Genomic DNA, 15,514 nt, shown 5'->3' on the forward strand with positions numbered 1-15,514 from the left:
GTATTGTAGCACTATAGAGTTGAGAACCTGCTGTGTGTGTGTGTGTGTGTGTGTGTGTGTGTGTATAATTTGAGCTGTGTATGAGAAACCTTAGGTTTCCTTTCTACCTGCTAACCGAGACCTTATGGAAACTCTGTCCACAAGCAGAAGGAAACCCAGAGTACAACCAATTAAAAACCATTCAGCCTACATGATGGAGCCTGCCCCCATTTGAAAAACTCCCCCAGGGGTTGGGGAACCTTTTGGAACACTGTAATGTGCTAGGGCTACAGTGTGGGTGTGTGGCAGAAATTTGCTTGTGCAGAAGTGCCATCAGCGGTCATGTCACCGCTGAACTACCAGGTTGTCCAGCTCCCAGAAGTAGCCTGCGAAGAGCTCAGCTTGGGAGGCAAAGCATTTAAGTAACTATCCACCTCCCCCTGCTGGGCTTTACTAGTTATTGCATCCAATCAAGCCGTTTGTGGCCATCCCACGGAGTCTCGGCATTTTGTTTTACCAACTCCCTTATTAAGAACGTAAGCCCCGCCCCGCTGGATCAGGCCATAGGCCCATCTAGTCCAGCTTCCTGTATCTCACAGGGGCCCACCAAATGCCTCAGGGAGCACACAAGACAACAAGAGACCGCATCCTGGTGCCCTCCCTTGCAGCTGGCATTCTGACGTATCCCATTTCTAAAACCAGGAGGTTGCACATACCCATTATGGCTTGTAACCCGTAATGGATTTTTCCTCCAGAAACTTGTCCAATCCCCTTTTATAGACATCTAGGCCAGATGCCATTGTTGTAGCCCTCTCTGCCCCTTCCCCATTTCCTTGAATTCCTTTCTCTTGGGGGGAGGGGGTTTGAATAAACTGGTTATATTTTGCCTTCTTTCTTGTCTACTCCACATTCACTGGTAATCCAGTGGGTTGTTGTGTTTGACTGCTTGCAGGCAGTACAGCAATTGGGGTTAAACAAGAACCCATGGATTCTGTGGTCTCCTGTGAAGGATTTTTTTATTGGGGGGGGGGGGGAATCCTTCACAGGAGACCATGGAATCCATGGGTTCTTGTTTAACCCCAATTGCTGTACTGCCTGCTTGGTGTCTTCTGCCTAGGATGGTGGCAGCAGGCACCTACCAATCCCATTCAGCTGCCAACCCAGTAAATCATTGAAGCAGAGAGCAGGAAGGAGCTGAGCACTAATCACTAGGAAGTACTCCCCTTAGTCAGCCTCTGGCTTCCTTCACCAGAAAAACCCATAGGCATGAAAAGAGGAAGAAACTGAGTAACATAAAACTGTGCATAGAAAAATTATCTACCAGCAGTGACTTAAAAAAAAGAACTGCTTGCCATAATACTGGCTTATGCTCTAAGCCTTATAGTACTTCATGAAGGCTTTGTTTTCCCATGCATACATGCAAAAACAAATTAATAAACCCTTGGTTGGTCTGAAGGAACAATTCTGTTCCCAATTTTGTCAGAGCTCACCGGCTCGAATTGAAAGCTTTAGAACTTTGTGATTTAGCCAAACCTGTTTTTTGTTTTTTTTTTAAATCAGTTTGGCTTCAATTTGTCAGTTTCAGCTATATCAGCAGCTCATTTAATTATAGAACTAAAGCCGCTAAGAATCTGTCAAATCCTCATTTATGAACTCCTATTTTTCTTTTTGTCTTTTTGTGCTTATGTAACTTGGGAGGAAAGAAAAAAAAAAGGATGATTTGTAGCACTCCACAGGTTTGTGCTTCCAAATGGAGCTTGTGGCCGGTCTTCAAGATTCCTAGAGCTAGGCATAGCTGCATAGAGCATTCTTTGGGTTCTGAATAGCACATGGCACAGTTTTGAAGAATTTTTTCCCCCAATCATTCTTTTTTAAAAAGACTGGCATGAACAGTTGGGGGAGGGAGGGGTACAGACAAGTGGGAAATGATTTAGGAGTGGGGGCAGGAAGCTAATCTGCTCTGAACGTTTTTGCCTGCTGAGCAGAAGAGAAAAAGAATATTGCCACAAGCTGGGCTCAGAAGTCTCACGATAACCACCCACCCTTGCTCATTAGTTCACGCCAGCTTTTGTCCTTGCTGGGAGGTAGGAAGTACTGGGCTGAGGTTTTGCATACACCGACAAGGAGCTTTTTCAAAATAAGATTGCTTGTACATTAGATTAAAACCAAATGCATGAGTGAAGGAGGCAGAATATTCTTTTTACGCACAGTTTTCTGTGGTTCTTACCTGACAGTATATTTATGGTATTTGTGAATTCTAGCCGAAAGAGGGAGACAATCCCAGGTATCTCTTATCCACACAAATCTCTCATCCAGAATTCAAAAAACCGGAATGCTCTGAATTCTGGAACTTTTTGAGTGCTGACATGTGAACTCTTGTAATGGGCTGTGGCGCCTGCTGGCTTGGTGTAAGTAAGGCATGCCAAGGAAACCTACTGTACCAGGTGGCTGCGACCCAGAAGGCAGCACAGGCAACGCAGAAGGTAGTGTGGAACCAAGCAGGTGGCCTTCCAGGAGGTGATGGGAAGGGGCAGGCTAGGGGTGGAGAGTGCATCTGCAGATTGCACACTCCAACAGCTGGTTGCTTCTTTGCCTGCACAAGCCCTTGTGTTCATTCCCAAATATCTCTAATTCAGCAGTCACCAAACTCGCAACCACTGTCTATCAGAAAAGTGTTCGGTCCAGAGTTTAGCATTCTGCCTCTGCGCTGCTTGTATTCCGAGTAGATCTGGGCACCGGGACACTCTGGGCAGTCGCATCTGTTGACCAGCTGCCCAGAGGACTATTCAATAGAACATCCGGGCAGATGCAACTGCCCAGAGAATCCCAGTGCCCAGATCTACTCAAAACATAAGCAGCACGGAAGCGGAACACTAAGCTCTGCTCATGGAGAAGAGGGCTTTCTCCAAACTCCAAATCTGGCCCCTGGGCCAGGGTTTGGAAAACCCTGCTCTACTTGAAAGTTTCTTGGGTGTGTGTGGGGCCAAGACTTCTGTGCATTTAGACCTGGGTCCCATTCCACCCCCAAGATATCTCATTATGTTTATGCAAATATTACAAAATCCAAAAAAATAATCTGAAATGCTTTCAGTCCCAAGTGCTTTGGAAAAGGGGTACGTAACCTGTACCTTCAAAAGCAGTTTTGAAAATTTTGGCACTTCTGTCATGTAGCAAACTTTATATTAAAGTGTGTCACTAATGTTGATTGAATTGATTCTTCTTAGCTGTATTTTTTTCCTGACAGTGACCAGTAAATTAATAGTAAATGGAATGAACTGTTAGTATTTCTGCACTGTTAGCATTTACAGGTCGTGTGTCCTTACCACGGGTTCAGTGGATACCAAATCAGTGGAAAAATAGCTTGAAAGACCCACTTCCAGGTTTCTTGCTCCTCTGTTGTCACCCCAGAATGCACTGGTATAAACACTATAACACATTCGGCCACTGGATGGGGTGAATAATGGAATCTAATGGAATGAAATTATAATTCTTTAACAGTGCGAAGGTAGGAAATGGAATCTGGGTGCTTTTTCCCTCGTTACAAGGCATTTAAAGGTAGAGATTGGTATCAGTGTGAGTCAAATAAGTGGATACCGAGGGCCCACCTGTACTGTCCTCTGCCGACAGACAGAATCTCTCTCACTCACTCACTTTGGTAATAAACCCATTAAACTTGACAAATGTAATGTACGTTTCTTTATCCAAGTAGTTTCAAGTTTCTAGGGATCGTGATGGTTCTTTGGCTAGCTGAAGACAGTATCACATTTGTAGAAGGTACTTAATTTTACTTAGCTGTGCTTCCACTCATCCTAACGTGATTTGAAATGTTTCTGAAGTGTGCAGAACCAAAAAGATGGAAAGCATTTGATGGCAAAATCACAGAAATGGATACCCAGTTCACTCTCCGTGCCCGGGAACTGCTTGAAATCTATCGCAGCATCAGTATGCAAGACCTTCCCACAGATGAGCGGCTGGATGTGCTACTAACCCTGAAGCATACGGTGAAGGTACGCTTTGTTAGAAACCATACCCTGATAACATGTGGCGCACCGCCGTGCCCTGGCTGTTTGAAAGGGCCAAAGGTGGCGTGCTTCGATACGTCACTGTAAGTGTGGTGTAGTCGATTCCTCAAGGCTACAATCCTGAACGTACTTTCCTGGGAGCAAGTTTCATTGAACTCAGTGGGACTTACCCCTAAGTAGACATGCTGTAAGGCTGCAGTCCTACACACTCTAACCAACAAATAAGCCCCATTGAATATAGTGGAACTTACATCTGAATAATGTATGTGTGGGATCACCCTGGAAATTCAGGCCCCAATTCTATCCCCCACCATCCTATGAGATGCAGCTATGTGCAGTGCTGCTGGAGTGCTCACTGCATCCAGTGATGGGTGTGTGTGTGTGTGTGTGTGTGACCAGATGGTTCAGGAGAGGTAGGTAAAAATGTTTTCATGTCTCTGGAAGCCACCTGGCCATCGATGGGTCTCCTTGAAGCTACCACAGCTCTTTTTGCTTACGTAAGTCTGAGAGTCAAGAGAGGGTCTGGGCTGGGAAGGGGACATAGATCCCAGCATGCACTTCTGCTGCTATCTATCCCCTTCTACTCCCTATCTGTCCCCTGCCCTACCCAAGATCATCCCCTGAACAACTATGACCCACCCCTCCACCACCTTACCAACTCCAGGGCAGCCTGGGTGGGTCACTGATGGAACTGCTCAGCTTCCAGCTGTTTGCACAAGATCCACTGCTGTAGGCCCTGCATAGAATTGGGCTGTGAAGCTGCAATTCTAGACACACTTACCAGGAAGTAAATTAACATCCCAATCCTACCAATTTCCCAGCCATAGCATGCAGCTGTGCCAAAATGGTGGCGGGGCTGATCAGGAGGCTTGGGAGAGGTAAGGGAACATGTTTTTCCTTCCCCAGTCTCCAGTGGTCCCCTTGAACCTGTGTCATGTCTTTGGCTGGCGCAAGTCTAAGGAGAGGAAGAGGACATGTCGGGAGGGGAGGAAGCCTGCATACTGGCATAGGTCGCACGTGGCAGAACATGCCTCCCCCAACACATCTCCTCACCTTCCCATTCTCTGCCCCATTCTGCCCACTCCACCAACTGACCTGTGCTCCCATGCCGAACCAGGAACTGGGGTGGGCCACTGCTGCTATTTTGGATGGCGGATCCAAGACGGCTACCGATGGCCCGCTGTTTCCGACATCATAAGGCCTTTGCGATGATGTAACTCATTGCAACCATCCCAATCGGTCGTAATTGTGTTATTTCTGCCTAAATCTGAAATGTTAAATTGAATAGATTGACAATTTTAATGGCATAGTGTCTAAAGTGAAAAAGAGTGACACCTGTCCTATGGGTCTTTTATTTATTTTCTTGCACTAATACAAGACAATTTGTCATGGCCACTTAGGGCACAATCCTAACCAGGTCTACTTAGAAGTAAGTCCTATTTTGTTCAATGGGGCTTACTCTCAGGAAAGTGTGGTTAGGATTGCAACCTTAGAAGCTTGCTAATGTGTCCCTCCTTGATTGCCCCTTTTCTGTCACGTAAATATTAATTCATTTGCCAGGCACAGGTTTTCAGTAGAAAACAAGTGATTCAAGGACTTGGGTCGGATGGATTGTCTAGTCCAGTGGTTCCCAAACTTTTTTCACTAAGTACCTCTTGGCAGCCCATTTCCATAAATTCTATCCCTCATATTAGCAAAATGTTTGTAAATAATATAGTTACTGTAATTTCAAATTTATGTTTTCAACTACTGATCCATATCTGATAATTCACGAATTGCTGATCAGAAACTAGCAGGTTTTTTTTTAGTTTGTTTTTTTTTTTGGGGGGGGGGGGGGCTTTCACAGCCAGCTAGCTGCCTTTCTTCTTGCCTTGCCAGCCCTGCAAGGCATTCTAATACAGACCTGCCTTTTCCTGCCATTATTCAATTCTTTTTTGAATACCTCTAAAGGTCCTAGTAAGTACCCCTTGGGGTACACATACCCCAAGTTGGAAACTACTGGACTAGTCAAACCACTGCCGTTGCTTCCACTTAAAAAGCTCCACTTAAAAAGCTTCCACTTTAAAAGTACTCCAAGTAAGTACTCCTTGGGGTACACATACTCCCAGGTTGGGAACCACTGGTCTAGTCCAACCCCTGCCATAGCTTCCACTTAAAAAGCTCCAGATACTAATCTGGGCTCTTTACAAAGTGGCAGAACTTTTAAAATATAGCCTCTACACACATACTGTTGGGGTTGATTATTATGCTCAGTGAACACTTTGTACGTGTTAAAACACCATGAAAATGAATCAGGATTGAACAAATAGCAGCACACAGTTTGTGGAGAGGGAAGAGTCAAATGTCAGTTGGTCCTTGCCAGGCTAGGATTGGTGGACTTGGCATCCTGCCAGTCCCCGGTGGAAATGGTGGCCAAAGGAGGACATGTTCTTGGAAGACAACTTTCAAATGGCACTTGGTCTCTGCCAGGCTGATTGAGGAGGCCTCACTGTCCTGCCCCTGTTGCTCTTACAAGGCAGGGATTGGTGGATGGATAGGTGATTAAGATCATTAGAAAAGATATTGAGAACAAAACAGCTAATATTATAATGCTGTTGTACAAATCTATGGTAAGGCCACACTTGGAGTATTGTGTCCAGTTCTGGTCGCCACATCTCAAAAAGGATATAGTGGAAATGGAAAAGGTGCAAAAGAGGGCAACTAAGATGATTGCTGGGCTGGGGCACCTTCCTTATGAGGAAAGGCTACAGCGTTTGGGCCTCTTCAGCCTAGAAAAGAGACGCCTGAGGGGGGACATGATTGAGACATACAAAATTATGCAGGGGATGGACAGAGTGGATAGGGAGATGCTCTTTACACTCTCACATAACACCAGAACCAGGGGACATCCACTAAAATTGAGTGTTGGGAGAGTTAGGACAGACAAAAGAAAATATTTCTTTACTCAGCGTGTGGTCAGTCTGTAGAACTCCTTGTCACAGGATGTGGTGACAGCATCTGGCCTGGACGCCTTTAAAAGGGGATTGGACAAGTTTCTGGAGAAAAAATCCATTATGGGTTACAAGCCATGACGTGTATGTGCAACCTCCTGATTTTAGAAATGGGCCATGTCAGATGCAAGGAAGGGCACCAGGATGCAGGTCTCTTGTTATCAGGTGTGCTCCCTGGGGCATTTGGTGGGCCACTGTGAGATACAGGAAGCTGGACTAGATGGGCCTATGGCCTAATCCAGTGGGGCTGTTCTTATGTTTTTATGCATTTCATATTCTGAAACCCAATGGCTTCTGACATTTGCATGGTACGTAACTGCAGCCACTCCTCAGAGCAGGGGAGCTGTATGCCTCTCTGAGGACACATTATAAAACCATTTCTGAAAGTGCAGAGGGTTTAAGGTGCCTTGGAGTTTGTATAGTATCTTAATTGAACAGCAATCAGTGTAAGAAATTATCTGCACATGTTGCTCTAAACGTTTTGCTCACCTTTGCAGGAACATGAATGTAAACTCACACACGAAATAATAGAATTAATTGACAGGGAGGCAGACCTCATGATGAGGGGAGTGAAGGAATGTAATCTGGAAGGACTCAGAAAAAGGATCTGTACACTGTTTCTACAATATATTAAAACACCATTCTTTAACCCTGAAGTTGCTAGACTTCTTAAGGTAATTTCTCTTTCTTACAATGATTACTTGGTTACGATAATGAGATCATGTAAAGTACTTATCATTGTTTGAGCTGTCTTCCTTGCACACTTGGCTAAATATCTATTATGAATGGATTTGTATGTAATGAGTAACCAAGCTGCTTTTCAGTTGTCTGGATTATACGGCATTTGAAAATTGAGAGCGCAAGCCCACCACTGCCACTGTGGGAAAACTTCCTGTCCTAGCACACACAAGTGTGTGTATATGTGTGGGGGACATGCAGTGGGTGGAGTTGTGAGCTTTTGCACGTGGGTTTTGAGTGCTTGGGCACCTCACACGGTGGCAGCACTTTTAGAAGGACTCTGGTTGAGAGGCTCTGCGTCCCCTAACTCACCACCCACCGCATGTTGTGTGTGTGTGTGTGTGTGTGTAAATTTAGAAAATTTATATACCACTTTAGAAAGTTCTCAGAGTGATTTAAAGAGCAAAGGCTCTTCTTCCCTATCCCAAAGGGGCTCACAATCTGCCAGCCTTTCTCTGTCTTTCACAGTTTGTGCTGCACAAACAGCAGCACACAGTTTGTGGAGAGGGAAGAGTCAAATGTCAGTTGGTCCTTGCCAGGGTAGGATTGGTGGACTTGGCATCCTGCCAGTCCCCAGTGGAAATGGTGGCCAAAGGAGGACATGTTCTTGGAAGACGACTTTCAAACGGCACTTGGTCTCTGCCAGGCTGATTGAAGAGGCCTCGCTGTCTTGCCCATGTTGCTGTCTGGTGGAAATGGCTGCAAGAGAACACAGTTCCTAGAGGGGAGGAATCAAATGGTAGTTAGTCTTTGCCAGGCTGATGTGGTTGTGAGGCTCATTCTTCTGTCTCTTCCTCTGGCACATGGAAGCGGTTTTAATATTCCTACGGGATGTACCTGGTTCACCAAGAAGTATATCAATGTGGAAAATGGGAGACGGTAACTATGAGTTATTTGGGAAGACTTTAGTATATATATATCTCAGCCAGGTAGGCATTGTTACAGCAGGGTGCTAAGTGACAGTAAGGGAGAATATCACATAATGTAGAAAACCCTAGAAATAGCTGAGAGTGTGAACCCTGTGCTGGGACGTTGTTGGTCCAGGGTTCATCTCAGATACTCTGATACAGGATACATCTCATTTCATTATGGCTGCAATTCTGCTCATGCTTATCTGAGAGTAAACCCTACTGAACTCAGCGGACCTTACTTCTAAGTAAACATGCGTAGGATTGCACCCTATGCAGCCTTAAGGAAGATGCTCTTTTCTCAGCTTTAGTCTCCCACCTTTAAAACGGGATGGCAGTACTGACCTTTCCTTACAAGTCTATTGTGAGTGTTAACGGGGCAACAAATGTCAACTGCTTTCCAAACTTCACAAGCATTATTGAACTTGATCACCAGTTAATTAAAATGACAGTAAAATACAGGAAAGTGATTACCAAATTAAGCCATTTCTACCCAGCTTTGCATATATTCAACAGGGACCAAATGTGTACACCTGTGAGCCGGGCAAAAAATGGATTAAGATGCCTTGTTGCGATCCTTCACTCATCTTAACGCAGTAGTTGTTGACCCAGACATAACATTCTGAGTTGGTTATGACATCATATAATCATGCAACCAATGAGAAAGAAAAGAGTAAGAGAAATCATGTAACCAGTGATTCTGTGGTGACCTGGACAGGTTACTATAGAATGGATTAAGACTTTTTCAGACAACATTCTGAAACTGGGGTTGAGATATGTGGAAAGCGGGAGTTACACTTCCCCTTCCCTCTTGTGTGGGCTTCAGGGTAATGGCATCTGGAGGTCAAGGCAGAGAAGTTGCTGTACTTTAATACTCCTACTCATGGATACATAATCTCAGAAATGAAAGTGGATCCTTCCAAAAGTTCAGGGCGCATCAATATGGCAGCCAGGCAAAACAAAGTACCTCAAGTATGTTGAACACAGCTGCATATTTTATCATCATCATCATCATGTTACATATCACAGCTGTCCATTTGTATCTGGACTTGGTGTTAATTAGTAGCTGGGCCCCACTCAGGGACCTAAGATATAATGTATTAACTCATGGCCTGGTGATCAACAGTGACTCCCGTGGCTCTGTTCTCTCACAACAGCTTCACAGGCCTACAAAATTGAGGGTCAGAAAAGTTTCTCCCAAAATTTATGGTGGTTTGATATGAATTTGGGGTGCCGATTCGCAAAATGGCATCCGTTTTGCCCTATCACGTCTAGTTTTGGAGATACGGCATAGTTTCATTAGTGAATGGTTCAAGCAGCTTCCTCCTAAGGAAGCCATGGTGTAGGCTTCCTCATGAGGAAGCTGCTTGAACCATTCACTAATGCAACTATGCCGTATCTCCAAAACTAGAAGTGATAGGGCAAAACGGACGCCATTTTGGGAATCGGCACCCCAAATATACCCAGGAATTGGTGTAATGTTTAAGGAAGCAAAATGTGTGTTGGCCTTATCAGCTACAATGGTCTCCCATCCAAATCATGGCCAGAGTTACTCCCACTTGGCTTCTTTGGGCAAGGCACAGCTTTAACCTGCAGACCTCCTGCCCAATGGCAGAGAATTTCTAGGATGCATGTTTTAATGTGGTGTTTATTTTGGTGGAAAATAAACAGGTAAATGTTTATTTTCCACCAAATAAGACCATTTAAGGTTTTCCACCTTAAAACCATGAAATGTATCTTCCATCTTTGGGTCTGCATGATCTCTCAACAACAGAACCCATACCGATTGAATTTTATTTTTCTCAGAGCATTATATAATTCAAAAGAGTATTTAACCCTTTTGAACTTCTCTTTGCATAGCAAACGTCAAAAATATGTTCCTAGTCACTAGGTTTACTGTCAAAAGCGTGAGAACAGATTGCATTTGACAAACTGCATGCTGAGCTACAGCAGAATTCTTTTGTAGGGTATATATTTCTTCAGTTATCAAAGGTCGTGCAAACAGTTATTAGCAACTGCTATGGAACATACTGAGTGAGGTTTTAATTGAGCTTAGACTGAAGGTTGACACTAAGATACAGGGTGCGGTAGGGTAGCTTGGTTGTTTCAGTGACCTGATTATATGTTTAGTATAGTTTTATCTTCAAAGTGCACTGTGGTTAATGAGTTTTTAAAGACACTAAAGTATTACAAAATCATATGTAACTGGCAATGATATGGTTTGTTTATTTATTTAAGGAATTTATACCCCACCTTTCTACCACATTAAGTTAGTGGTGTTGCAACTGTTGCCCTGCACATGCCTGATCTCATCTGATCTCAGAAGCTAAGCACTTCTCGTACTTGGATGGGAGACCACCTGGGAATACCAGGTGCTGTAGGCTTATACCATAGTCTTTCAAGACTGAAGGTTGCCAACCATTAGTATTGTGGGCCACACCAGGTGATATGCACATGGGGGGGGCAACACCACTACTAGCCAAAGTTTTTAAAATCTTGGTATTTTTAAATGCCATGTTACATCATGATATATCATGTTATATATTGTTCGATGTGTGATTTCATTCAGAATGCAATGGGACAAATTGTGTTGAAAAAACTCGACGCTATCAAAAGTTATAGCCAAAAAACTAGCAGGCAGGGCAGGTGCATCACCATGCCCACTGCCCAGGGTGTTCCCCACACACTGCATGGGAGTAGGTCCATCGTGGGAGTGACACGCTGGCCTCCCGCACCAGGTGATGCAAACCCTAGTGACTCTACTGCTTAGGGGCTCTCAAGGCAGCCTACAAGACAAAAACACTGTGCGGTGTATAAGATTAAAAGATTAAACAGACAGACAGACCAGACCCCAGTGGGATCACGTTAAACTATTAACATTAAATTTCATTAAAAGCACCAGCCTATCAACAAACATCTTCTTAAATAAAAAAGGTCTCGAGGCCCTGCTGAAAGGTCTCCAGAGATGGAGCTCAAGGGGGAGGGAGTTGCACAGGAAAGGTGCCACTGCCAACAAGGCCCTGTTTCTCGCCACCATCCCCCTTCCTTCTTTCAATGGCGGCACGGTTAGAAGGGGCCCCTTCTGACAACCTGAGATGACAGGTGGGATTGTAATCCTGAATGTCTTGCACGAGTACGCTGTTCAGAGGGAACAAACCTACCTGTGAAAAAACAATGTGCAACTAAATCAGCCTCTTCTATTGAAATGAATGGGAAAGTTCCATGCACCTATCTGAACCCCTCTGCTCGGAGCAAATCTCCGAACTGGAATAATGAATCAGTTTGAAAACAATCTTATGACACTGTTTCCCTTGCAGGTTCCACCTGACCCCATAAAACTTTATCACAACATCTATTTTTGCCTGGGGTGCAAGAGGTACCTGCCTTCTACTGATTTTGCCATCTCTGGTAGTTCACACAGCATTGGCAGGTGCCACCTCTGCTGCAAGCTGGATAATCAGGCTTGTAAGAGAGAAGCCTTTTTAAAATACAAGCGTATGCTCCGAAGTCTCCGACAGAGTGAGGTGAACTATATGGACGGTGCCAAGATTGCGTTTGTGTTACAGGTATGTAGAGAACAGTGGTGATAGGGGTGACATTTCGTAGAAGGCAAAAAATGGGGTTGCATTTTATATTTTGTCAGCTTTACTTTGCATAGATGATGCAGTATTTAAACAGTGTATGTGTTAAGTCAGTGGTTCCCAAACTTTTTAGCAGCAGGATTAACAGTGGCTGACTGGCCTGCACAAGCCCAGCCTTTGCACCGAGCCAGTCCGTACAGTCAGGCGTGGAGGATTCACCCAGGTTGACGGGGTGATCAGCTGTGCTGCATGTGCCATTGTGTCTGCAGGCCATAGTGGCAGCAGTGCCACAGATTGGCTACCGCTGAGCTAAATGTTACGTGGATACAGGATTCTGGAGTTAGGTTTTTTCCCCAACCTGCATTTCAATTACAGCTGCAAGATCTTCAGTATATGGTTGAAAACTTCTGGAATTCGCAGTCAGCCATCAGTGCCTGGGGTGACCTCTATGATCTGGTCATGGTCAGGTGGGATAAGCATGTTGAATGGTCTCCCTGGAACACTATTCTCCTCCGAAATGATGAAGCCGAATCTCATCTCAAGCTGAAGAATCTTGAAAAGGTAATCTATTTCAAAGAAATGCTTTTTTTCATTTCCTCATGTTGACATTGAAAATGCATTCCAATGATTAGAGGCATTTGAGTAAATTCTTACTTCCATTATAACTTGATGGCATCTTGGAACGGAAGAAGGCTCTGTTCCATATGCTTCATGGAGCCTTCAGTACTGCTCAGCATTTGGATGGCCTTGTGCCTCTTGTGCTGTTGGCCTGCCATTCTTTACAACAGCACCCTCTAGACTGCAGCCCACAGGCTGGATCTGGTGCCCTTTGAAAGACCACCCCTGTGTGACTGGCACTTACCGTTTCACGGGGGAGCTTTGACAAAGCTCCTCCATTTGCCCCCAATTGCCTATTCTGGTGCAAAGACTGCTGGGACATCAGAGGCCAGAAGTGGCTGGACACAGAGATGATTGGGGGCAAATGGAAGTGCTTTGTCAAGGATCCCCATGCAGAACGGTAAACGCCATCCGTGCCGAGGAAGCCTTTGCGGGCACGCAGCGGTCTCCACTTTGGAGTCTGCTAATTTTCAACATGGTTGCACAATGTCACGTTATACTGGTGTTCTTAAGGTTTTACCTGATCTGTAAAACTTGCACATTTATTACATGCTGCATTCATTTCCATTTATATCCCATACCTTCCTTCTTTGTCATCTCTGATGTGTTCTTCTTGAGTGGCTCTCAAACTCAGTCTCCTTTGGGGAAGCTGCTTCTGAAAGGTTGTGAGAGACAGCTGTTTCCTCAGAAGCTTGTCTCCCAGTTCAAAGTTCCATGGAAAAACTGCGCACATGGAGCAACCAGCAAGTATAGGCTTGCCTGTTGACTGCACTGTTTGTAGGCATCACCACTTGGGTAATTCTGAATTTGGAATTAAAGAAATTAATAATTTTTCAAAAAAATAAAAAAAAATACCCTGAATGTATCATTTTTCAGTATCTCCTAACTGGTGTTACGTCTACCCTATCTTCATTCATCACATATTAGGCACAATCCTGAGCCGTGTGCACCCTGGCATAGCACATGGTGCACTGGTGCTAATGGTCACAAAAGTGCCATAAAGCGCTTTCTGATTGAATTGCAGTTGTTGGTGCTGGTGCAACAGCTCACGCTGGCCTGCATGTACTAGTGGAAAGAGCAGTGTGCACTGGAGAGAGTGAGTTCCACGCTGAGCAGCTTGGAGGCAGAACAAGGCAGAGGAAGGTAGCAGCGGGGCAGGGATGGTTAGATCAGGTTTGGGAGAGGGGCAGGATTGGCGATACCGGCACGTGCCACATTCTGTCCCCATTCCCAGGCCTCATCTGCCAACGCAAGGCAACATGGACATGTGCCAGCGATTGAGCTCACGCAGGTCCAAGTTGCCGCACTGCAACAGCTGGGGCGTACCCTAGAGCAAGTGACCTCCAGCAGCTGAAATTCCCATATCGGATGCTGAGCTGGGCGTGCCAAACCCGCTGCATCAGAAATTGCACTGGATTGGGCTGCCTGTTTAAAAAAACACACACACAAGTTGGCAATGGTTTTGCCTTGGATTTAAAAAAAAATTATTTATGATTTTTCATTAAAGCTCAAGGTTTGGAAGACTGCCAGAGGGGTATCTGATGAATAGAGAATTACCTTTTTTATTTTATTTCATTTAATAAATTTAGCCATTTTTTCCCTTTTCAGGCTTACGAAACGGTGTTCATTCATAGGGTAAAGCACAAGCATCTGCTTGCCAGGAACTATTTCTCCCAGTTTCCAGAGCTGGGAGAAGCTCTGCATAAAGCGGATAAGCTGGCTTGCTCAAATGATCTTCTTGTAACCAAGCCTATAACACCTGGTCCATCCAAGTCGACACATAAAGAAGGATAAGATTGCTCCTCGATGTATTGCTTGAAGAGTCAATCAGATTGCAAGATAAACATTTCTGGAAGGGGAGGGTAGCGTTTTTCTCCTGTATTTAAATACATTTGTTGTTGTAATTTTTTTTGGGGGGTGGGGTCTTTCCCCAATTGTCCTTTGGCAAACATGCAGTTGTATTAAGCTGAACGTCCAACAAAAAGATCTCAAACTGGTTATTGTGGTGCTGCATTTTTATATTAGGAAATTATCTTCACAGGTAGGGGCTTTGAACTGGATCCATCGCAGAATTGGCAACAGGAATACGGGAGTCACTTTTCTGCAACCAGAGAGACTCGTACATAGAGCATTCCTTTCTACTTAACCAGTATAGATTTGGATGCACAGCCAACCTCCACTAAACTGGCTGGGTGTATCTCATGATATGAACGGGGAAATACATTTACAGGTACATCAGTTGTTACGCAGGAAGCGTCACCTAGATATGGCAGCTAAATGTGATCCTTTGCTGAACAAATGTGAATCCGGTTGACACACTCCCAGTTTGGGAGCTCTTCACTTTTTAATGGAGACAGTGCAATCAGCAGCCAAGTATATCTAGGTTAATGCACAGCTCCAATTATCAAATGTTCAGCACAGAATGGTACAGTGGAAAGGGACAGCAAGGAAGAAGTACGTGAGGCTCTGAGCAAGCTGATCATTTTTTCCACAGCTACTGTTTTTAAGCATATGATAACAGTTTAGGGCTTTTAAAATCAAGACTCCTATATATCCTGAGTGTAAGAAGGAGTCTGCTGAAATATATAACTCCTGTAGTGTATTTATGTTTTTGAGATTTTAAAATGGGCATCTTCAAAAATAAAACTTAACATTTTAAGCCAGGGGTGTCAAACATA

General features: G+C 44.5%; 1 protein-coding gene across 1 annotated transcript in view; it reads left to right on the forward strand.

Moving 5' to 3' along the window:
* IQUB (IQ motif and ubiquitin domain containing) overlaps positions 1-14,718 on the forward strand; it is a 36,061-nt gene extending 21,343 nt beyond the window's left edge. Inside the window, exons 8-12 of the mRNA XM_066634105.1 lie at positions 3,816-3,986; positions 7,489-7,665; positions 11,955-12,203; positions 12,594-12,779; positions 14,445-14,718. Of these exons, the coding sequence (XP_066490202.1) occupies positions 3,816-3,986; positions 7,489-7,665; positions 11,955-12,203; positions 12,594-12,779; positions 14,445-14,630 (969 nt within the window). The 3' untranslated portion in view covers positions 14,631-14,718. The remainder of the gene's footprint in view (positions 1-3,815; positions 3,987-7,488; positions 7,666-11,954; positions 12,204-12,593; positions 12,780-14,444) is intronic.
* Positions 14,719-15,514: the final 796 nt, after the last annotated feature.

The sequence above is a fragment of the Tiliqua scincoides genome, chromosome 7, assembly GCF_035046505.1.
Source record: "Tiliqua scincoides isolate rTilSci1 chromosome 7, rTilSci1.hap2, whole genome shotgun sequence".
In the NCBI taxonomy this organism is placed as follows: Eukaryota; Metazoa; Chordata; class Lepidosauria; order Squamata; family Scincidae; genus Tiliqua; species Tiliqua scincoides.